Below are 25224 nucleotides of genomic sequence, written 5' to 3' on the forward strand. Positions count from 1 at the left end.
CCTAATCTCTGGCAACCACTAATCTACTTTTCATCTCTAGTTTTGTCCTCTTGAGAATGTTATGTGAATGGTAACATAAAGTGACCTTTTGAGATTGGCTTTTTTTTAATCAGCGTAAGTTCCTTGAGGTTCATCCAAGTTGTCTCAGGTATCCACAGGTCATTCATTTTTATTGCTTAGACTCCATGGTATGCAAATACCACATTTTGTTTGGGGCTATTACAAGTAAAGTTGCTCTGAACATTCATGTATAGGTTTTTGAACATAAGTTTTCATTTCTGGGACAAATACCCAAGAATGCAAATGCTGGGTCATATGCTAAGGGCATTTTAGTTTTATGAGAAACTGCCAAACTATTTCCCAGGGTGGCCATACTATTTTACATTCCCCCAAAAATGTATGTACAGTTTATCCACATCCTCATCAGCATTTGGTGTTATCACCAATTGTTATTTTAGCCATTCTGATAGGTGTGTAGTAATATCTCATTGTGATTTTAATTTCCATTTCCCTAATGGCTAATGATGTTGTACATCTTTTCATGAGCTTGTTTGCTATGTGTATTTTGGTGAAATGTCTATTTTTGCCTTTTGATCATTTTCTAATTGGATTTTTTAGTTTTGAGAGTTCTTTATATGTTCTAGATACAAATCCTTTGTTGGATATGTGACTTGCAAATATATTTTCTCCCTGTTTGTAATTTGTCTTTTCATGGAGAAAAATATTTTAATTTTGATGAGGTTCAATTTATCATTTTTTTTCTTTTATGGATCATGCTTTTGATGTCAAGTCTAAGAAATCTTCACTTAGTTCTAGATCCTGAAGATTTTTTTTTTCCTAAAAAGCTGAACAGTTTACATTTACATTTAAATCCATGATCCATATATATACATATATATATTTCCATTTGCTCCAGCAGCATTTGTCAAAATGTCTTCCATCCTCCACTGAATTGCTTCTGTGCCTCTGTCAGATTCAACCGGGCATTATTTGTATGGGTCTACTTCTGGTTCTACGTATCTCATGGTTCTTTAGTATCTTTTAAAAACATCCCTGTTCACTCACTTTTTAAACTTTTAATTCTTGAAAATTTCATACATTCACAAAAGCAGAGAACAGATTTATAATGAACTACCAGTATCTTCATCCAGGTTCAACAATTATTGCCTCCCTTCCTATATTTTCATCATGATACTGAATTTTTTTAAGAGTCCAGGCAGTTTTCTTATACACTGTCTCACATTCTGGATTTGTCTGTTTCTCATAGTGTCATTTATCTTGTTTTTCTGACCCCTGTATTTCTTGTAAACTGTTAATTAAGTCAAAAAATCTCGATTATATTCAAATTAAACATTTATTATATCATGAGGCCCATTATATGGGTTGTCTTAGAAATATTACATTTTGTCACATTAATGCCAACTTTATCCTTTGTTAAGGTACATTTTCCCTTTGTAATTATATAACCTCAAGTTTGGATATTTGAACATTTTCCTATATGCCACATACACAATCCAGGAGCCTCCAAATCCCTCACAACATTGACTGTTCTCATCAACATGTGGTTATCTACACATGCCCACCCTTATGAGGCTCACAACCCAAGGGAACAATCTAACTGTATTCAGAGAGTTTAAGGGACTTCCTAGTATATGCATGCAAGTAGCCAATTGTCACCTCTAAATCTTCCCTTTCCTGCTTAGCACAGTCATGTTTTCCAAAGGCTACAAATACTAGTCAATTTAAACAGTTATCACTCAGAGTCTTTTTGGCTTTATGTCCTGGTTTCTTTCTGACTTTAGTCATTTCTGGATTTAGATACTGGAATCCAGAAGATGTTGGAAACTTGCAGATACTGACTACTCAAGCATTCCCTACTTTTGTTCTTTTTATTACTCACATTTGTCTTTCTGTAGGATTCAGGGCTTGGCTCTTTCACAGCCAAGCTATGAAATTTTCCACCTGAGGGCCAGATGCCTAGGACAGCTTGAAATGGGGAACTGCTAAACTTCTGTATGGTGTTTTTCTCCTCATAAAACATCTTCATATTTACTACCTCATAACAACTCTGTGAGGTAGATATTATTACCATTTAACAGATGAGGCAATTGAGGCTCCAAAAAAGTGAAGAGATTTGTCCAAGGAAAGTGGCGGAATTTGATTCATAACCAGATTTGAAACCTCGTGGCCTTTACAGCATTCATTCTTGGGTAACTTACAGTCTAATGAAGAACTATTAATACATTTAAAACTTATAACCCACACATCACTAAGTGCTGTGTATTAGAAAACACAATCCTTGATAATATTAGCTATTTATAATCCAGCTGCATAATTGTATAGTTTTGAAAATTACTACATAAAATTACCAATATAAGCTCAAGAACATAGGATGAACTGAATCAAGAAATTTACCAGGGGCACAGACTGAATGAATGATTGGTTGGTAGAGGGTAACGAACACTAAGTGCCCATAATCCTGGGAAAGAATGGTGTTTTTTGAGTAATAAGCTATCCTATGACGGCAGTGATGAAATATTGATAAGAATTGAGAATGACGGCAAGGATCATCAGCTGGATCCATGAATTTTCTCCGATGAATAAGGAAAGCAAGTAGAACCATCTTTCCATTTTGACACTCTACATCTGTCAAATTTGAAGGTTACAAAATAAGTTTTCCTTGATATCGATGATAATGGCTGGACATATATTTTTTTCTAATAACCCTGTTTTTTTTCCCATACAAACAAATTAGGTACATTATCTATTAACTCCATTATGCAATTTTAAAGCTGTATTTTAAAAATTATTCTTAAATGTACTGAATTCCAAAGTTAGCTATCCACCATATACCCTTTTATTCACTCTAAAAATGAATAGCTTTTGAGGTTCAGGGAGCTCTTTCATTCTAATATTCAGAATTGATAAACAAATTTACATTATGCCATTTATACTGTTCATGTTCTAGACTTTGATCATACCTCTTTTATCCAATTTTATTGACAACTGAATGATTTCACAAGGAACTTTCACAAAAATCCTTTCATTTAATCCTCACAACAACCCTGTGAGGTAGGCATTATGTTAACATTTGACTGACAGGGAAAACTGAAGCTTAGAGGATGACTCAACAACACAACATAGCTAGTAAGAGAAAGAGCCAGGACCCAAACTTAGGTCTTTTGATTTTAAACTCAGTGTTCTTCTTAGGTTGTCCACAAACAGCAGACTGTTGCCCACCTAATTCTATGTCTGACATGTCTGGATCATAATATCTATATAAACATTCTACAGCAATGATGCTATCTTTAAAATGCTCAGAGCTATACGCACATTTTCAGAACCAATGTCCACTTTATAATACAAAGTATTTTTACTATCATTTATATCTACATCATTACACAAGACATAAACCCAGATTCTTCAGAGTCCTCAACTGCTTCAAAGTCCCATTCCAAGGTCAAAACAAATGGTACAGAACACAGTATTCTTTAACTAGAATTTGGTTTATGTTTTTGTAGACTTGAAAGTCTTAATTAACTTACTTTCATATGCAAAGTCACTTGTCTGTAAATGGGTCAATCATGATATTTTTCCTTATGAGAACCATTCATTACCATTCCTCCAACAGTTACTTAAGTAGGCAGGGATTCTATTTAACTTATGACACTAGATTTTCTGAATCTCTAGCTTGGATTCATTGCTATTTTGTAGCCAGGAGAATTCCTCCAAGGTATGGAGTTTTTGCTGAAGATGAACATTTGAGGTCTGAGAGAATTCTTTCTCAGACTCATCACACTCATAAGGTTTTTCATCTGTATGAATTTTCTGATGTACAGTAAGGTTTTTCCTTTGCCTAAAAACTTTACTACAATCATTACACCCATAGGGTTTTTCTCCCGTGTGGATTCTCTGGTGGCCAACTAAATTCCTCTTAGAAGTAAAGGATTTTCTACATTTCTCACACTCATAAGGTTTTTCCCCAGTGTGCATTCTCTGATGTACAACAAGGTTTTTATTCTGACTAAAGTCTTTTCCACATTCATTACATTTATAAGGTTTCTCTCCAGTGTGGATTCTTTGATGAAGCATAAGATTTCTACTAGAGGTAAGGACTTTTCTACATATGTGACATTCGTAGGTTTTTTCCCCACTGTGAATTCTTTGATGTTCAATAAGATTTCTGTTGTAAGTAAAGCCTTTTCCACACTCATTACATGCATAAGGCTTCTCACCAGTGTGGATTCTTTGATGGGCTATAAGGTTTGAACGGTAACTGAAAACTTTCCCGCAGTCACTGCATTTATAAGATTTTTCCCTTGTGTGAATCCTCTGATGTCCAATGAGGCTTTTTTTCAGAATGAAGCATTTGCCACACTCATTACACTCATACGGTTTCTCACCACTGTGGATTCTCTTATGTTCAATGAGGTTTCTATTAGAACTGAAAGCTCTCCCACACTCACTACATTCAAAAGGCTTTTCCCCAGTGTGGATTCTCCGATGTACAAGCAAGCTTGAATTATAACTGAAAGCCTTCCCACAATCCTCACATTTGTAGGCTTTCTCCTGTGTATGGAGTTTCTGATGGACCATGAAACTTTTGCTCATAATGAAGGTTTTTCCACACTCTCGACATTCATAGGGCTTCTCCCCATTGTGGAGTCGCTCATGGTCAATAAGATTTCTGTTAGAACCAAAGGCCTTGCCACAGTCTTTACATTCATAGAGATTCTCTCCAGTGTGGAATCTCTGGTGTAAAATGAGGCTTTTCTTCAGAATGAAAACTTTCCCACATTCATTACATTCGTAGGGTTTCTCCCCATTGTGAAGTCTCTGATGGTCAAAAAGGTAAGCACTTTGAGTGAAGGCTTTCCCACATTCAGTACATTTATAAGGTTTCTCTCTGCTGTGCATCCTCTTATGGTCAATGAGGTTTGATTTAGAACTGAAGATCTTCCCACACTTCTTACAACCATAGGTTTTCTTTTCTGTGTGGACTCTCTGGTGTAAGAGGAGGCTTTTATTCCGAATGAAAACTTTTCCACATTCTTTACATTTGTATGGGTTCTCTGCACTGTGGAGTCGCTGATGGTCAACAAGGTAAGTGGTCTGAGCGAAGGTTTTTCCACATTCATCACATTTATAAGGTTTTTCCCCAGAGTGGATTCTCTGATGTAAAATGAGGCTCTTTTTCAGTATGAAAGCTTTCTGGCACTTGTTACATTTATAAGGTTCTTCACCCTTGTGAAGCCTCTGATGGTCAATGAGGTAAGCATTCTGAGAGAAAACTTTTCCACATTCATTACATTTATAAGGTCTCTCCCCAGAATGGCGCCTTAAATGTATAATAAGGCCTGAGTGTCTATAGAAACCCTTGCCACACTCTTTACATTTGTAAGGTTTCTCCCCAGTGTGGATTCTCTGATGATTTAAGAGGTAAGCACTTTGAGAGAATGCCTTCCCACATTCACTACATTTATAAGGCTTCTCCCCAGAATGGTTCCGTAAATGCATTAAAAGGCTTGAACGCCGAATAAAACCTTTTCCACACTCCTTACATTTATGAGGTTTTTCACCAGTGTGGATTCTCCGATGATTTATAAGATGAGAAATTTTATTGAAATGTTTACAACAGAGATCACATTTATAAAACTTCTTTCCTTCAGTACTTATTAAACTTTCAGAAAGAATTGAACTTAAAGTTAAGCTTTCTCCAAGTTCCTTCCACTTCTGGTCTCGTTTTTCTGGTGGAGTTCTTTTCTTCTTGTCTCTTTCACACAGGGAACCTTTCTTCCCTGTATTTACTCTCACCCCAGTTTCATTTTCCCACTGACTTGCCAATACTTGCCATTCACACTCTTCCTCAAAGTCATGAACCTGGGGAACACCTCCTTGAAGCCTTTTGGATGTTCCTTTATGGGAGTTGGCTCTTAGCAAAATGCCAGGCTTTGATGACACCTCCTCATTCTCGGTCATGGTCTCCCATTCTGGTAAAAGGAATTAAAATGTAAATGTTACTAAGTCCCTGTATTTGTGAGAAGATCTTCAAATGACTTTAAAACATTCTTGTATGTATATGCATACAAAAAGGGTTTGGCATTTTGAGAGGCAAAAGGAGAAAGTTTTCATTAAATGATGGTACAAAGCAGAATGCTACAGTGACAGGATATTGTAAATTGATAAACACAGAATTCACTCTAAGACATTTCTAAGCTCTGTATCTTGAGGAAACCGACAGAAAAATACAAATGATATTGAGAAAACAGATGCAAGAAAGAACCAGAGAGATCATGGGGCCTTATGTAGGTGGGTTCAGACCTGAGGCTCAGGAAGTTGGATGGAATAGAAAGGACTAGTTGGCATAGAAAGAACTTTTTCTTTACTCTGTGTCAGGAAGACAGGAATTCTAAAAGAGGGAAGCTACACCTAAAGATTTTGAAAGGCAATTTTTAATTTTTGAAAAGTCAAGTGCATGAGCACTTTTTAATTAACTGAAAGCAATTAACCTATAGAAAAAAAATCCATTAAAACATAACTTAGTTATTATAATGTGTATTCACTCCCGCTATTCCATTTAAACTTGAGAAATGGAAATATAAAAATTCATTTCATGAAAACACGAGGTATGGGTTAGACTACTTCACTTAATTAGACATAAAAGATGAGAAGAAATATAGAATAAAAAGGAAAAAGAGACAGATTTAAAAAGCATAGAAAACATCTGTACAATGATGAAGCTGAACTAGTTAATCTCCAAAGTCCCTTTCTAACTCTTATGTTTTTAAGTATTTTTAAACTATGTTTTAAAATTATGTGAAATTAATATTTTATGAAAATATTTTTGAAATTTACTTTCAAACAACACAAAGGTGAGAAAAATTATGAACTATTTCCACAAATTACATAATAAGTAATGCTACCTGAAAAACAGGAACATTATCTTATATTTGAGTATAAAAGCATTTTTCTTCTACCTAAATACACATTCCTAGGAAAGGAATGTACCTATTTTATTTCATTATAAATTTCCTTAAGTATATGAGAGGGTGGGGATGGAAAGCATCCAATAAATATTAACTTGACCTATAGACATTCTTAATCAGGCCCTCATATCTGATCTCAACTGCCCCTCTCCATGGGACTTTGGAAGCACTGCAATCACAGTACCCTATTCCACCTGGGTGCTGGGATGGGCATGTGGCCTTTATCGATTCAATAAAGGTACTCCAGTTTCAGTGTCACAGTAGTTTCACAATTCAAGCAGGACATAAATGTCCCACCATGACATCTGACACACAGATGCTGGAGAAGAGGACTCTTTTTATTTATATTATTAAGCAAGCTCAAAAGAAGTAAACTTGTCTTCCCTGAAACTGGAATCTAATACTGTTAGAACTGTTTGAGTTGAGGTGGAAAATGGCTAAGAGATTAGCAACACTTGTATCAGTAGTTAATCAGCTGGTTTTACTGTAGGACTCAGACTGCCCATGTACTTACATAGCTTTAGGGGACTTGGTAGAAAAATGTCAGAATGATTGAAGGGGCTGGTTACAATTTTTAATGAAGTTCTGCAAGAAACAGAAGGCTTTGCCACCTTTGATCCTTTCCCTTACTCTAATCCATGCACACTCTATTGACAATTATCTTTCTGACAGGTAAATGTGATCATGTCACTCACCTGCTGAAATCAATGGCTCATCATTGCCTACAGAATAAAATACACATGACCAATATAACCCTCACCCATTGTCTGCATTTACCCTGGCATCTCCACTTATCAGTACCTCTTATGCTCTTAGGTACTAGCTATGGTGAACTACTTGCAACTATCCAGACATGTCATCTTTTAGCTTGCTTCTCTATAATTATCCATGTCCTTTTCTGTCTTCCCAACTCCCTACACATCCGTCTGGATATAACTACCAACATTAATAAAAGATTATAAGGGATACAAGAAACAATGGTATGCCAATAAATTAGACATCTTAGATGAAATGAGCAAATCCTAGAAAAACACAAACTACTGAAACTGACAAAGAAGTAGAAAATCTGAACAGATCTTTAACAAAGAAAGAGGCTGAATTAGTAACCAAAAAACTACTCACAAATAAAAAGCCAAAGTTTAAATGGCTTCAGTGGAGAGTGCTTTGAAACATTTAAAGAAGAATTAATATCAATTAATTCTCAAACTTAGAAAAAAAACCCCACAGAAGATAAGGAAATATTTCCCAACTCATTCTGAGGTCAGTATTACTATAACATTACTCGAAAAGGAAATCACACACACAAAATAAAACTACAGACCAATGTATCTTGTGAGTAGTTCAAAAAATCCCCACAAAACATTAGCAAACCAAAATCCACAATATATAAAAAGAATCATACACCATAATCAAGTGTGATTTATCTCAGGAATGCAAGGTTTGTCTAACATCTGAAAACCAATTAATGTAATACATCATATCAATAGACTGAAGGATAAAAACTACATGATCATCTCAACAGAGGCTAAAAAAAGCATTTGATAAAAATCCAACACCCCTTCACAATAAAAACACTCAACAAACTAGTAATAGAAGAAAACTTCCCCAACCACATAAAAGGCATCTCAAAAACCCACAGCTGAAAAAAAAAAAAAGGGTGAGCCACAGTGGCTCAGCAGGTAAGAATGCTTGCCTGCCATTGCCGAGGACCCAGGTTCGATTCCCGGCGCCTGCCCATGTAATTTAAAAAAAAAAACAAAAAAAACCCACAGCTGACGTTATATTTAATAGTGAAAAGTTAATTCTTTCCCACGTTAAGGAACGAGAAAAGGATAACTATTCTTACTGCTTCTAGGTTTTAGCCAACAAAATTAATCAAAAAAAGAAATATAAGGCATCCAAATTAGAAAGGAAAAAAATAAAACAATCTCAATTTGTAGATGACATGATCTTATATAGACAAAATTCTCAGGAATCCACTAAAAAAATAATAGAACTAATAAATGAAATCAGCAAGGCTGCAAGATGCAAGATCAAAATACAAAAATCAACTGTATTTCTATAAACTAGCAATGAACAATCTGAAAATGAAATTAAGAAAACAATTACCTTCACATTAGCATAAAAAAGAATAAGATACTTAGGAATAAAATTAACAAAATAAAAGTACAAAACTCATACTCTGAAAACTATAAAACACTGTGAAAGAAATTAAAGATCTAAATAAATGAGGAAAATCTTATGCTCATGGACTGGAAGACTTAGTATTGTTGATGGCTACAGTCCCCAATTTGATCCACAGAAATAATGCAAGCTGATCCCACAGTTCATATAAAAATTCAAGAGACCCAGAATAGATAAAGAATCTTGAAAAAGCAAAAGTTGGAGGACTTATGCTTACTGGATTTTAAAGCTACAGAAATAAGGGCAGTGTAATACTGATACAGGGATAGGCATACAGATGAATGAAATAGAATTAAGAGCCCAGAAATAAACCTTCACAATTAATGGTCAAAAGGAGGTAATTCAATGAGAAAAGAATAATCTTTTCAACAAATGGTACTGGGACAACTGAATATCCACATGCAAAAGAATGAAACTGGACCCTACAACATACTAGATACAAAAAAAAAAAACTCAAAGTGTATCAAAACCTTAATGTATGTGCTAAAACTACAAAACTCTTACAAGAAAGCACAGGTACAAATTTTCTTGATCTTGGTTTCTTGGATAAGGCACCAGAAGTACAAGTAATGAAAGAAAAAAACAGAGAAATTGATCATCAAAATTAAAAACTTTCATGCTTCAAAGGACACCATCAAGAAACTGAAAAGGCAACCCAGAGAATATGAGAAAATAAATGCAACTCAAAAATTTGATAAGGGATTTGCACCTAGAATATATGAAAAATTCCTGCTACTCAATAATAAAAAGACAAATAACCCAAGCAGAATATAGGCAAAGAATCTGAACAGACATTTTTCCAAAGAGGATGGCTAATAAGCACATGTGAATTTGCTCAACAATATTAGCCATCAGAGAAATGTAAATCAAAACCACAACGAAATACCATTACAGACTAACCAGGCTGGTAATTATATTCAGACAAATAATCACAAGTGTAGGTAAGGATGAGGAGAAATCAGAACCCTCATACACACTGATGGGAGTTTAAAATGTAGTAGCCTTTTTGGAAAAAAGCCTGGCAGTTCCTCAAAAAGTTATAACATGACCTGGAAATTCCATTTCTAAGTATACTGCCAAGGGAAATGAGACATATGTCCACACAGAAACTTGTACAAGAATGTTCATAGTAGCATTATTCAGAATAGCCAAAAAAAAGCTGACGCAAACCAAATGTCCATCAACTGATAAATGGATAAACTGTGGTATATCTATACAATGTGATATTATTCAGCAATAAAAAGAATGAAGTACTAATTCATGCTACAACATGGATGAACCTTGAAAAGACTAAGCTAAGCGAAACAAGCCAGTCATAAAAGATCCCCCTATCTCATGATTTCATTTATATGAACTGTCCGGAACAGGCAAATCTACACAGACAGGAAGCAGATTAGTGGTTGCCTAGAGCTAGGTGGCAGAGTACAGTTAAATCTTTCCCTGTCCCACCCACCCTCCTACTGCCACTCTCCCTGTCTTTCCACCATAGCAGGCTCTTATAGGCTCCCACTTCACCTTGAGCATACTTTTATTATAGTATTTACCACACTATATTGTAAATAACAACATAAATGCCTACCTCCCCAACTTGAATGGATTTTAAAACATGACTAAGCTTATTATGGGAGGTACTAAATATTTCTTGAATACTTCCATTCAAATTCTACTCCAGTCTCTTAAATGAACATATAGAAGACACATCCATGCAATGTGTGCAAGGTATCTGGGAGCTGCTTTTCTACGAAATAGTTCATCAATGTACAGAAATTAAGCCCATGGAGTTGTCATATTTAAGTGTCACAATATACACCAGGTCAAAACAGCATGGTCTGCTCAGTACTTTCTATCTTGGGGAATTTGTTTGTGTTAAACTTTAAACCACTGTAAAGAGTTACTTGGGACTATTTTTAAATATATTACTTATTTTCATTCTTTCTGAACTATTTCCTTCAGATAAGAATGACCACATCAAAGGGCATAAACATCCGGGCACCTGTCTGGCCAAAGCTGCAACAATACTAGAGTTAGAGTATGTTTTATCTATTAAAGTCGGTTCAAACTTTTGTTTCCTTAAATAGATAGAATAAATAAGTACTTCCACTTTTTTGTTTAAGTTTAACTCTTAGACCCACCTGCAGTTTATTTTGTCATATAGGATGAGAAATGGATCTAGGTTAACTATTTTTCTTAAAATTAACAAACTGACTAGTAATTCATACTAAAAATTTCTTAGAAAAGATGATTATTTAGTAAACAGCATTAGAAGTACTGAAAGCCATGTGGGTTCAAAAGCAAACAAACTGAATGCCTATGCATTCTGTATATCAAGTTAAATTTTAGATGGGTTGAACCTTAAAAGTAAAAAAAAAAAAAGAAAGAAACAATAGAAGTATCCAAGGAAAATAAAAGTGGTTAAAAAAAAAATTATGGGGAAGATGATGGGAATACCATAAATGAAAATACTTGATGTATGACTACATATGACTTTAAAATTTTCTGAAGCTAAAAAAATAAGGATAAATGATGTTGAAAGGCAAAGAAATGGGAAAAACATGCAACACCTGACAAAATAGTTAATGGTTCCAATATATAAAAGAAATAGTAAGTTTTCCAACAGCAAAACATAGGAAGAATATGAATAGGAGGAAAATAACTGAAAAATATGTGGAAAGATCGGAACCACATTAATAATTAAAGAAGCACAAAACAAAAGAAAGAAACAGTATTCTTCATCTACCTAGCAAAGATATAAAAGCACTTACAGGGGAAATGGGCCTCTTTGTGCTATTTTCATAGGACTGTAAAATGGTACCTCTTGATACAAAGCAAACTAGTATTACATATGAAAATATAAAACCTACAGAATATATGACCCATCGTCACCACTCGTGAGAATTTCCTTAAAGGATATTTTCTCAAAAGTATAAAAATATACAGTATAAAGTACTATGGACAAGAAAATAATTTAGTAAGGTTGCTGGGTACAAAATTAACTTAAAAATCAATAATTTCATATATGTAACAATAGTCAATTAGAAAACATCAGGAAAGACTCCAATTCCTAAGAATAAACCTAAGTAGAAATATTCAGGATCTAGATGAATGTGATCTGAAAACATGCTGAAATTCACAATGCCAGTACTGAACAAATGGAATGGCATGTAATGTTCTTGAACAGAGATACTTAAGATGATAAAATTATCAATATAAAGCATGATACATAGACAATGGAAAACTATGCAGCCATTTAAAGTGATGTTATAAATCTGTTTCAGTCAAAATTAAATCTTGTAGCTGATTCCTCAGTTTGTAATGTTTATTTCTCCCAAGAAAATCTCACGCTTTCCTTCAAGTTCCAGCTCAAAGGCTACCCTCTTTTTGGCCTTTCCTAATTCCCAGGAATGGAACTTGTTTAATTTCTGCATGTCCATCACACCAGGCTTATGCCACTGTTGTAGCAATTCTTTTATTCTGCCTTTTGTTTATTCTTTCTATGTTCATTTCCCAAACCACGGTATACTACTTAAGGGCAGAACCACATTATTCCCACAGATACCACCAGACAATAGCTATTCAAAGCTTGTTGGGAGCATGGATGGCTAATAAAAACTTTACAGGTATGCTACTTTTATTTAATTCCTCATGAAAAGAAATTCACTTGAGAACAAATAGATACTATACTATTTTTCTTACTTAGTAGCAAAATTAGTATAATGAGGGTGGAGAAAAAGAAGCAATCTTAGGCACTGCTGGTTAAGAGCAAAGAGGAAAGGTATAATTATGGAAAGCAATGTGGCAGTATAAAGCAAGATCCTTAAAACCATTCATTCAAACACTTGGGCTTTACTAATTCTACTTCTAAAAAATAATGAGAAATAAAGATAAGCCTTAGGCACAGAGATGATTGCTACCACAATTATCCAAAATAAGGAAATGGCTAACTGAATTATAGAACAAATTATGTAGCCAAAATAGATAACTGTAAAGATTTTGTAATTATATGACTGTGAGGACACTGCTATAAAACTGTATAAATATTATTTTATATACATTTATTTTGAACAATGTAAAAAAAACCTCAAATGCATAGAAAAAGACAGAAATGTCAAAATGCTGACACTTGTCTGCAAATAGTGAGGTTAAGAAAGCTGTTTCTTCCTTCCAATTTTGTTTTCCAAAATAAGTATATGTTACTTTTATAATAAAAAAGTAAACAAAAGCTGGTGAAATAAAGATTAGAATTATGGGAAGAAAGGGTCCTTACCTAAGGAGGTCACATTTCCATAATTCTCCAGCATCACATCCCAGTACAAGGCCCTCTGAATTGGGCCCAGACATTCCCATTCCTCTGAAGTGAAGCATACTGATACCTCTTCAAACATCACCAACTCCTGAAATAACAGGTGTGTATGAGCTTACCCTTGCCCAGGAGCTCCCTTGTTGAAGGGTTCCCTTCACTTCTGGGGAAAGGATATAGTCTAAGGCAATGAAGTGGGCAGTGAACATCAAGAAGATTTAAGAAGACCCCATGTATGTCTGTCATCCAGTAGCACGGACTACGATTTAGAGACGGGAACTAACTAGACACCAAAGCATTAGGATGAGAGAAGGCACTTCAGCCACAATTAGGTAGCACAGATAGGGCCTCAGGAAAGAAAGAGGATGCAAACCTGGGGCTGGGCTGTTAGAAGCATGAGTGCCATTAATTGATTTCTTGGGTTTTCTTCCTGGGAAAGGGCAGAAGCTTCAGGGGCAGGAGGATCTGAGGAAGGAGAAAAAGCTGCATGTGAGATTATTACTGTTCCTACCTACCACCCCAAGCCCAATATCCCCTACAAACAAGGAATTCAAGAAGACTCTGAACTCTCAGACTGAGGCAATGATGGCTTTAAAAATGACCTATTAACATTTTCTCTGTGACCCCCATGTGCAAGGCTGGAACAATACAAAGAGTAGTAATAAGAACGGATAAAAAGGCAAAGAGAGCCAGAAAATGGCAAAGAAATGAAGAGTAGAAACAGGAGAAAAGAGCTTGGTACTATGAGGGATCCCTGCACAGGATAGAAGGAAAGGAAGCAATTCCCTGGGAGAAAGGAAATGAACCAAAGGAAGGGTCCTAAGAAAATCTAAAACCAGGACCACTTAAGTACCATGCTGAAGATCCTGGAGGTTGAACACCACTGGGTCAGTAAGAGGATTCGGACAAGATTCAATGGATATGTGGCTGCCAATAGATGCAGGAGGAAGTACTGTTCCTGGAGAACTTATCCTCTCCTGGAGAGTGTCCCGGTTCTTGGCAAGGACTGGAACCTAGAAACAAACATGACAAAATTACCTTGCTTTTGTACTTTCAGAAAATCGACTCATCTAACCACCTTAGCCCTTTTTCTGCCCACAATCCAGAAATGTTCCTTGAGTATGGAGCATGGAAACAGCATTAAAGCTTTGCCTTAAAAACAGTGGAGCTGCCCTCCAGCCCCATTCTTATGACTCTAGTGATTTCTCCCAGAGGACACTGAACAGAATGTTTGGGACAGAAGGCAGACTGCAGAGTGGATTAAGGAGGGAATGAGAAGTAATGAGAAGTAATTAAGAGGATGGGATTAGATTCAGACTTAAGTTCAATTACATCTCTTTTTAAGATTTACTTTCTACTTATTTTTCCCTTTACCCTTTCCTTCCTAGGAAAGGAACACTAGAGTAGGAGCCTAGACTTTTGGTTTTGCTGTGAGGTAGACGTCTGACTTAAGACAATTCACTTAATTGTTTTCAGCTTTAGTTTTCTTCTCTCTCAAATTTGGAGGACAGATTAGTGACTTATAATGAAATATATAGCTCTAAATTTTTTCATTTTCATAAATAAGACAAACAATTAAGCCTATCCTTGGTGCCATGCCAAAGTTTTAAGTTATGATTCAGACTTATATAGAACACTTTATGCATGTAAGTTTTTCTAGTGGTCAACGGACTGACAGAAAGAATCACATAGACACACTAGAGGCTATATTAAAATCCCAATTTAATGGTCAAGGATATAAAGTCATATCAGAAGCAAGTATCTCAACCCAGTTCCCTGGCACCCAGAATTTCCAGCAGGGGCACCCAGCCACAAGGGGAGGTTTTGCCAGATCTGGAATTCTTTATTCTTGCTATGACACTGCCTTTTATACTCAGGGCCTACATCATCATTCTAAAAGGATTTATACAAACAATACATATGCTTCCATTTAGGGCAACACTTACAAATATCGTGTTCTTCACATTCTTGAATTAAACTTAGTATTAGCAAGAACACCCAGAAGAAGAACAAAGGAATGTCAATACAGCAGGGTGTTGAAAACAGATGGTCATTTATATTTTAAAACTTCAACCTCTGTGTGAGACTAAAGGGAGTAATGTTTATTTGGTACAGAATTTATATTCTGACTAGTGCATTTCCTAATTTAATGTATATGGACAGTTTAATTGAACACCATAAGTACATGGAACCTCAAATAGGACATGAGATTTTGTTGGTTTGTCCAGGTTAGTGTGATGTCCCAATGAATCCCAGAGTGATATGAACAGTGAATAAAGAGGTATTTGCAGGGTCCCCTTGGGGGAATGGGGAGAAAGGGGAAAAAATTCAACTTCCCCATTTGGAGAATTCCTGATATTCTCGCAAGCAGTGGAGAAAACCAAATCAATAGGCTGAGCCCTCAATCTTGGGGTTTGTCCCTATCAAACTTATCCTAGCAAAGGACAGGCTAAGACTACTTAAAATTAGGCCTCAGATTCACCCCCAGAGAACCTCTTTTGTTGCTCGGATGTGGCCTCTCTTTCCCTCAGCTGACATGGCACGCGAACTCACTGCCCTCCCCATCTCTATGTGTGACATGACTCCCAGGGATGTAAACCTCCCTGGCAACATGGAATAGAATTCCTAGAATAAGCTGGGACTTGGCATCAAGGGATTGAGAAAACCTTGACCAAAAGGGGGAAGAGAGAAATGAGATAAAATGAAGTTTCAGTGGCTGAGAGATTTCAAACAGAGTTGAAAGGTTATCCTGGAAGTTATTTATACACATTATATAGATATCCCTTTTAGTTTATGGTGTATTAGAGTGGCTAGAGGGAAGTAATGAAACTGCAGAGCTGTGTTCCAGTGGCCATGTTTCTTGAAGATGATTGTATAATGATATAGCTTTCACAATATGACTGTGTAATTGTGAAAACCTTGTGTCTGATACTCCTTTTATCTATGGTATGGACAGATGAGTAAAAAATATGGATAAGAAACAAACAAATAATAGGGGGAACAAAGATTAAAATAAATTGAGTAGATTGAAATATTAGTGGTCAATGAAGGGGGGATGGGGTATGGCATGCATGAGTTTTTTCTCTTTTGCTGGAGAGATGCAAATGTTCAAAAAAATGATCATGGTGATGAATACACAACTATGTGATGATATTTTGAGCCAATGATTGTAACCATGTCAAGAATATTTGTATGTCAAGAATGTTTGTACACTTGTCTGTTGTTTACAGTAAAAAAAAAAAAAAAAAAAAAAAAAGAACATTGTTCAATTCTCCCAGAGGGAAAAAGCAGAGTCAATGCCTTTGGTTGATTCTGAGTTGGGCCCAAAGACCCAAATCATAGAGTTGCTAATGTGCTACTAACTGATAATGAAAATCACAGGATCACCCTCCAGCCCAGCCTGCCCCTCCTAAATTCTCTCCTTCCTTCCACCCTAAACCCTACTCTTTCACCCTTTCTCACTTTTAGTGCTGGTCCATCGAGGTCTTTCTGAAGCTCTTCCACCAGGGCCACAGCCTCCTCACCACTCCCGGGGCGATGGAGCTGCACCCAGGTCCGAATCTCCCCAGGCAGGATGCTCAAGAACTGCTCCAACACCAGCAGATCCAGGATCTGTGCCTTGGTGCGTGCTTCTGGCCTCAGCCACCGATGACAGAGCTCTCGGAGCCGGGCCAAAGCCTCTTGGGGCCCAGATGTCTCATGGTAACGTAACTGTCTAAAGTGCAGGTGGGAGGTCTCCCAAACAGAGGAGCTGCTCCATTGGAGGCTGGTTCCCCATTTCCAGATATCATCTTTCCCTTTCACAAGACCTTCTTGTCTCAGGGCACTGTGGGCCCAATTTTCTCTCATCATTGTCTTCATTCAAGAAAAGGCTCCTCTCGAGGCCCCCTAATCCTTGCTTGACTTCTGCCTTAGAGCTTGGAGAACATGATCTATAAGACCCCCCCCAAAAAAAACAATGTTAAAGTTAACCCAGAGAAATAACCAAGCTTCCCAAACCTCAGTGGACTCCTAATAATAAACAGAACGTCCCTGAAAGCAGAGTTCTAGGCTGAGGTTAGGGCTTCCTCTGATAGAAGCCTCCTGCCCAAGGCCCCAGGAACACAGATACTCAGTGTTACCCAGATTCCAGACTTATGCTGAAAACAGCACATGAGATTCCTGTGGTCTTTCCTCACACAATCTCTTCTACCTAATTACAACAAACCCTTTATCCACCACTCTTAACAATGGGTATCCTGGCTATTCCTGTCTGACACTTCAACAAGTGACCTCATTTCTGAGCCTTAGTTTCTTAACCCGTAAAATAGGGATAATAATAATTCTTACCTTATCCGGTTGTTGTGAGATTTTGATGTCTAAATATGTGTCTAGTTTTGAAGCCTGGTATATATAGGGACTCCAACATTAGATATTATCCTGAAACTAGCACTCTTTACTCTTTCCTATGTTCAGCAGAGTCAACAAATGATCATGATCTCAATCCTGACACACAAGATAAAATCCTAAAAGTCTTCTCAATTAACAAAGAAAGGCTGAATTAAGTTCTATGATGCTCTGCTGTGCAAGTTCAAGGCAACTTTGCTGTACAACACTTTGAATTCTCTGAAAAATTTTCTTTCTATTACTCAAAATACTTGGATAAATTTGAATATAATATTTATTATAAAGAACTTAAGACTTGTGGCTTTCTAGAAATCACTTCTTTTGTTCTTTAGAAATAACATGTTTTTCTGATTATAAAATAGAAAACCTGTAAAACCAGAAATCACATATAAAAAATAGTTGCCAGAGAACAATCTCTGTTATTGTCTTGGACTATATCCTTCTAATACTTTTTCTATACACTAATTTGGAACACAAGATTGGGTCCAACTGCACAGTTTCATAACTTGTTTTCCTCACATATTATATTGTGAACACATTAAGTATTCTATATCATTATTTTTAAGAGCTGTATAAGTCCATTCATATTTTAAGTAGTCTCTCGTTGTTAGACATTTAAATTATTTCTAATTTCCCACTATTCTAAGTCCACAATGACTTTTTGCTATCAAATATCTGGTACATTTGATTATTGATAAATTCCTATAAGAAAGCTTGCTAGGCCAAAGAGTACAAATGTTTTTAAGCTTTTAAGGTTGTAACAGTTACATCACCATCAGTAACATATGGATTCACCTAACACACTGACACATAAGGAACTTGCTTATCACCTAGCAGGGGAGGCAGAAATACAAACAAAAATTCAATGTGTTTAATTGTGGTAAGTACAATTAACAGAACATACAAGAATCTAAAGGATTCATAAATGGCAATTTGGGGTTGGACTTTAAAGGAAAAATAAAAAGATTATTGGAGTAGCAGGAAAACCATCCAAAAAAAAAAAAGAAAAAAGAAACCATATTTTCAAAAGTAGAGTGACAGCACATACAGCTCAATCAGAAATGTGCTTTGCAAACCAGAGAAAGGAAGTAAACTTTGGAGGCAAGGTTGTAAGAAGAGAGGGAGGAAGTAAAAAGAAGTCAAATTCCAAAGGCTCTAGAGTGGCAGAACAAGGAGGGTGACAGTATTCAGTAAGCAATGAGTATTCATTAAAGAAATTTTATTTCACATTTTTCTTGTTATTTTTTAAAACAGTAATCTATTCATTTGGTTCAAAATTTAAAATTATGAAATTCATATAATATAAAGTTTCCGTATCCTCATTAATTTATGTAACTTTCCAGCTACTTATGTATATATGAGAAAATTAATCCTTTTATTTTGTACTTCCTTTTCACAAACAGTAGAAAACTATGACTAATGTGCTATACCTTCCTTTATTTAATGTATCTTAGAGATTTTCCATGCTAATACATAAAGATATTGCCCTTCCTCCCTTTCCATGGATGCATATTTTTGTATGGGTGTGCCATATATTAGGAAAAGTTCCTAGAAGCAGAATTGTTGAGTTCAAAAGGTATGTGCATTTACACTTCTGATACTCCAATTAGCCTTTCTTTGGGAATACACCAATTTACAATTTACAATCTCATCAGTACTGGTGGTACAAGAGCCCCTATTTTCATATTCCTTCATAAATTTAGAGTTGTCCACGTTTGGAAACTGCCAATCTTTAATTTGCATTTTGAGTGAATGAGTTTATTTAGTTAGACTTTTACAATAAGTATTTATTAACTTACAAATTTACAGTTCTGAGGCCATGAAAATGTCCAAATCTAGGCATCAACAGGTGATGCTTTCTCACCAAAAACCAGACCAGCTCCTGGAGATGTGGGACTCCTCTGTCACGTGGCCAGAACATGACTGGTTCTGCTGGGCCTTCTCACTTGGGTTTCCTAACTTTCAGCTTTTTGTTGCTTTGAATGAGTTTATTTTTAAAAACCATTTACATAGTTCTTCTATTAACCATTCGTATATCTTGCTCATGTTTTTATAGGACTGTTTGGTTAATTTGTACACACTCTTTATAAATCTAGGGAAAATTAGTCCTTTGCTTATGATGGCAGCTGCAAAATTTTGTTTGTTATGTTTTTTTACTTTGCTTATAGTGGTTTTTGCCATGCAGTCTGTTTTCTTTTACAGCTCTGGGTTTTGTGTCATAATTAGAAAGAGCTTTCTGACTATGAGCATGAAGGGAGTTGGGGTCAGGAGTCTATAAGGGAAAAATAATAAGGGAAAATTGGAAATCAGGAAGCCCAATTAGTTTTCTGCAATAGTCTAAGCAAATTATTACGTTTTGAATTAAGGAACAGTAGGGATGAAACAACAGAGAAAAACTGGACAGTTCTTGATAACTGATGTGGGAATGATGAAAAAAGAATTTCTGAAGAACTTTCTACTGTAAATTATCAGAACTCTATTCACTTTTACTTTGCAAACAAAAATAACAAAACCTTAAACATGTTATGTTGTCTGCTCGTCACAAAAAGTGTCTGAGGCAGGCATTAAGATCTCCAGTTTTAAAATAAGAACAAAATATGGCTCAGTTGCTAAGTGATTCATACAAGGCTACTCATCTAGTTAAGTGGTGGGAGCAAATTCTTAACTCGGGGATTCCAAAAGCCAGAATAAATTCCATCTAAGAAGAGACTTCTGAAACCCAAAAAACAAATATTCTAAAGCAAAGCAAAGGCTTCCAAGCGGTAGTCCGTGATAAGGCTTTAATCTGGCAAGCCGCAGAGAAAAAATAACTTTTGCAACAACAACAAGAAAAAGCCTTTATACGTGAGTTCACGGCCTTCGTACCTTTTACGTGTTAAAATGTGTTATCTGAAGAAATGGTGGTATGGGTAGTCTGTTTGGTTTTTAAAATGCCACTGCATTACAAATCCAAACGACGGCCGTTAGCCTATTCTGAAAAAAAAAAAAAAAAAACCCGTCCCCAGAAGTCTGGGAGACACTGCCCCAGAGAAGTCAAAAGCTTTTAACTCTAAATTAACCTCAGAGAAGATTGAAAAGGAGTGTTAAGGCCCAAGTTGTGAAACCTGGCTTCTGAGGCAACTGTACTCAGAGCGGCAAAAGGTTCTTTTTGATTCCAGCACCTGACCGTAGCCAAACACAAACTCAGAAAGCTGTCCTCAATCCCTTCTCCCATTTGCCCGCATACCCAAACTGAGGCCCAAGCGTCGACCCCCAAGACACAACAGAGAAGCAACCCTGCAGGCTATCACCGTGGTGGAGAGGCTGGCGAGGAGCGCGCGGTAACAGGCAGCTCAGGCCCGCCCTCGGCGCACGCCCACCTGCCCCGAGCCCAGCCCACTCACCAGGAGCATCCGCTGCGGCTACAGCCTGGAGGACTGCGGTCTCCGCGACCCGACGCCAGGAGATCAGTCTGGAATAGGATACCTGAGCAACCGAGGCCTAGAGTAATGGCCGAACCGCCGGTACCACGTCTTCCGGTTTCTCTCCTCATCTCGCCCCCCCAAAACCCTTCACAGACTCTCTAGGTAGCCACATCTCTATGGTTCCTTGCTTTCCCCAGTGGAGATTCCGAGAGGCGGTTTTCCAACAGGATGTACCTCTGAATTATCCTGGTCAACATTTAGTGGGAACTGCTGAGTGGCTGCGAGGATACAGACATTAATGACGTGGCCCAGGCCTTATGGGAAAATTGGACCTCTCTGTTTTAATTTGCATTTCCATTGAGATTGATAAGGAATAATCTCTCATGTCTAAATGACCTCGTGGATGACTTCTCTGGTTTGTTCTTGAGTTTATGGCAGTTTTCATTGCCATAATAACATGGTTTTAAATCACTTCTGTGCAAATTCGCCTACTGTGAGTGGTTCTTTTGCCAAGATGATGGGATGACTGAACTCTGGTATGACACTATAATCAAACCGAACCTGCAAAGTCATGTGCAGGTGGGGGATGCCGTCTCCCCTGAAGGAGGTGGTCATTCCAGTTATACAACACCGTGGGTAAAATTAGGTTTGTATAAAGGAAAGTGAAACTCTAAATCTCTTTTTGGCCCTCAGTCTCTTAGGTTTGAACTTAAAGAGTTGATACCCCTATATAGGAACTAAAGCTGGAACTAGGCTCCACAAGGGAAAGAAGGCCATATCTGTATGGATACCATGTATACATAGCACCTAACCTAAAGCTGGAGTCATACTAGATTCTAGAAAAATGTTTGTTGAGTGAGCAAGGTACATTATTCTGTTTTATTTCTGTATGTTTTCTCCTGGCTTTCATTAAACTCTTGGCTAAATATCTCAGCCTCTATTCATTCATTTGATCACTGGTTAACTGAATGCCTACCATGCAGCAGACACTAAGCACTTGGGTCTTAAGTAAAGGGTAAAGTCCTTGGTCTCATGGAACATACATTTCCAGTGGGGAGAGACAGAAAATAAATACATATAAAACATAGGTAGGTAGTCATAAGTGCTAAGAAGAGGTTGAGGAGAGAAGGAGAAACCAACAAAGAGTGAGAAGCAGTGGCCACATCAAAAAATAGTACTTTGTGGATCTCAAAGCATGAATGGGTAGATTTTGAAATAGTAATCCATTTGGTCCTTGCTGTCCCTACCTAAATTATTTTACGTGCAACCGGAAGCTCTCTTCTTCTCCCCTTCATCTCCAGGTAGACAGGTGGTATTCTCTATGGGAGTTGAAACAAAGATGAAGACAGTACTGTTAGACTAACAGAAGTCTTTGGGACACTGGAAGGCATTCTTGCCTAAACAAGTGTTTCTGCTGGGGAAGAAGAAAGAAATTAGAAAAGCCAAGCTGACCAGTTAGGCTGCAGAACACTGACTCAATGCCCCAAACAAACAATATCCTGAAAGCATGTCACCACAGAGTTATCAGCTGGTAAGGACCACCTACTGCCCCAGTGATTATTGGGTTTTTATTTGTTTGTTTGTTTCAGTAGTGTTGGTACCTGAAAGGTTTTGAAGGTGAAAGAGAGAAGAGGCAGACCAAGAAACCTTAGAGTGAGCGAGTTTATTCCTGTGCTCCCGGGCAGCGCTCACAGAACTCAAGGTAGGGAGTTGTGAGTTTGACGCTGGGCTGGGTCCTGGTGCGGGCGGTTTTTAAGCAAGGGGGTTAGGTGATGTCTAGAAGGGGCGGCACATTTTACACAGCTCGAGTCATGGTGACCTTCCCCATTCCCCCGACCTAACAGTACCATCTAGTTTTGTCATGCACTTTGTCTGTACTCTGAGATTTGGCCTGGTGCTTATTTGAGAGGACTCTGGGATGGTTCCTGGGGGACTGGAGGATGGAGATGCCTGTGGAGGTACTTTAGAGACGTTAGGAGGACAACACTCAGTTGTACAGGGAGCAGTTTGGAAAGTGATTTCTTGGAAATAATAGGTGAGGATTAAAAAAAAAAAAGCCTACAAAACCCAGATATGAGGACTATAAGGAACTTGGGGGACATTCTGATCTGTCCTCTAGTCCTGTTAAACATTAGGGAGTTCTGAAGGGACAGAAATTCTATAAGTGTGATGCATGTGGCAAAGCTTTCAATCAGAACCCATGCCTTATTGGCCTTCAGAAAATCCATACTGGAGAGAAACACTAATATAACGAGTGTGGTAAGATCTTTACACAGACATTTCCATCTAGGGTATCTTTTATCTCAGACATAGTAATTTTCATCTCTAAAGTTCAGTTTGGGTCTTTTTTATATCTTCTATTGTCTCTGCTTAACATGTTCAATCTTTCTTCTGAGTTTTTGATTATGTAATAGATAGTTATATTAACTTTAAGGATCTTATAATGGTTCTAATATCTATATCAGTTCTTGGTCAGTTTTCATTTATTAATTTCCTCATTATGGACTGTGTTTTCCTGTTGTTCTTATGCCTGGCAATTCTTTTTTTCTTGCATGGGCAGGCACCGGGAATCGAACCCAGGTCTCCGGCATGGCAGGTGAGAACTCTGCCTGCTGAACCACCATGGCCCGCCCATGCCTGGTAATTTTTTTACAGGAGGCCAGACATTTTGAATTTTACCTGATTGTTGGCAGGGTATTTTTGTATGCCTATAATTATTCTTGGGCTCTTCATGGGGGTGCAGGAGGGAGTGGGGGGTCGTGGTGGCAGGATACAGTTAAATTACTTGGAAAGTTTGATCCTCTTAGGTCTGGCTTTTAAGATTTGTTAGGTAAGATCACAATGGCATTGAATCAAGTTCTGATTATTTCTACTACTGCGGCAAGAACGTTCTTGCCTCTTAATTCAGAGTTTTAATCCCATTAGTTAAGGTGTTATTTCATTCTGGCTGGTGGGAACAGAAACTCTTGGCCCTGTTTGCCCTCTCGATGCAGTTCCCTCTAGTTTGGTGGAGTGGTTCTTTTCTCCATACTTGGGAAGTTTCCTCACACTCACGTGCAGAATAGTACTGTATTGATTACTTCGGCATGATTCTCTACAGGTCCCCTCATTTTGCAGCTTTCTGTACTGTATTCTTCCAAGTGAACGCTCACTTCTCTCTCTTCTCAACTTAGGGAATCCTCTGGACTCCACCTGAGTTCCCACATCTTGTGCTGTTGCCTGCAACACCTTCTAGACTATAAACTGGGACAATTATAGTACCCACCTTGTTTGTGTACAGTTTCTTGAGCATCACTATCCTTCATTGCTTGGTGTCCAGAGTCTTTGAAAACCACTGGTGAAACTTTTGTTTCATACATTCCTGTCTTGATTTTTAGTTGTTTCAGTAAATCCAGTCCATCTTGCCTGGAAGTGGAAGTTGAGTCAATGCCTTTATTATGAGGAGAAATCGTGCATTGTAAACAAGAGAATACACAATGGAAAGAACTCCTAAGAACAACTAGTGGGACTACGTTCACATAGTACGTGACCTTATTCACTGTTACAGAGATACTGAGAATGCTCTGAATATGGAAATACTTTTTCCTCTAAGAGTAAGCTTGTAAGCTTACTCAGTCCATAAAGGGCTGAAACCCAATGATTGAAAGGAGTGTGGAAGGAAATAAACCTTACAGAACATTTGTAAATCTATCAGGGAGAGATAAGTAGAATAAGCAATAAGAAAGTAGAAAGTGGATGCCGTTCAGAAAACAGTGAGAATTCAATTACTCATCTTAGCTGAATCTCCTTCATGAAGCTCTGTTCTCCATTGGGTTTTACTGAAACTTAATGACTTCACTACATAGTACCAACTTTATAACTCTTATAACATTATCATAAATTTGATTTTTGAAAAATTATACCACTGCTCCAAAACTGTCTTAGAATAGTCTAGGCTTGGATTCTGTGATATGTTTTGACAATCACT

The 25224-nt window shown here is 37.2% G+C and overlaps 1 protein-coding gene across 5 annotated transcripts; it reads right to left on the reverse strand.

Annotated features, from left to right (window-relative positions):
- Positions 1-746: 746 nt before the first annotated feature.
- On the reverse strand, positions 747-24655 carry ZNF197 (zinc finger protein 197). Of its 5 annotated transcripts, XM_077129590.1 has the most exons (7): positions 24523-24655; positions 22505-22576; positions 16930-17399; positions 14321-14480; positions 13841-13932; positions 13435-13561; positions 747-5990 (listed from the first exon to the last, which is right to left on the reverse strand). In XM_077129590.1, exons 3-7 carry the CDS (start codon positions 17326-17328, stop codon positions 3670-3672), a joined length of 3099 nt encoding a protein of 1032 aa, XP_076985705.1. In that variant the 5' UTR covers positions 17329-17399; positions 22505-22576; positions 24523-24655; the 3' UTR covers positions 747-3669. The 5 variants fall into 5 exon arrangements, with proteins under 5 accessions (XP_076985705.1, XP_076985704.1, XP_076985706.1 ...); XM_077129589.1 differs by lacking the exons at positions 22505-22576; positions 24523-24655 and adding an exon at positions 21237-21579; XM_077129591.1 differs by lacking the exons at positions 22505-22576; positions 24523-24655 and adding an exon at positions 21080-21179.
- Between the last annotated feature and the right edge of the window lie 569 nt (positions 24656-25224).

The sequence above is a fragment of the Tamandua tetradactyla genome, chromosome 15, assembly GCF_023851605.1.
Source record: "Tamandua tetradactyla isolate mTamTet1 chromosome 15, mTamTet1.pri, whole genome shotgun sequence".
NCBI lineage: Eukaryota > Metazoa > Chordata > Mammalia > Pilosa > Myrmecophagidae > Tamandua > Tamandua tetradactyla.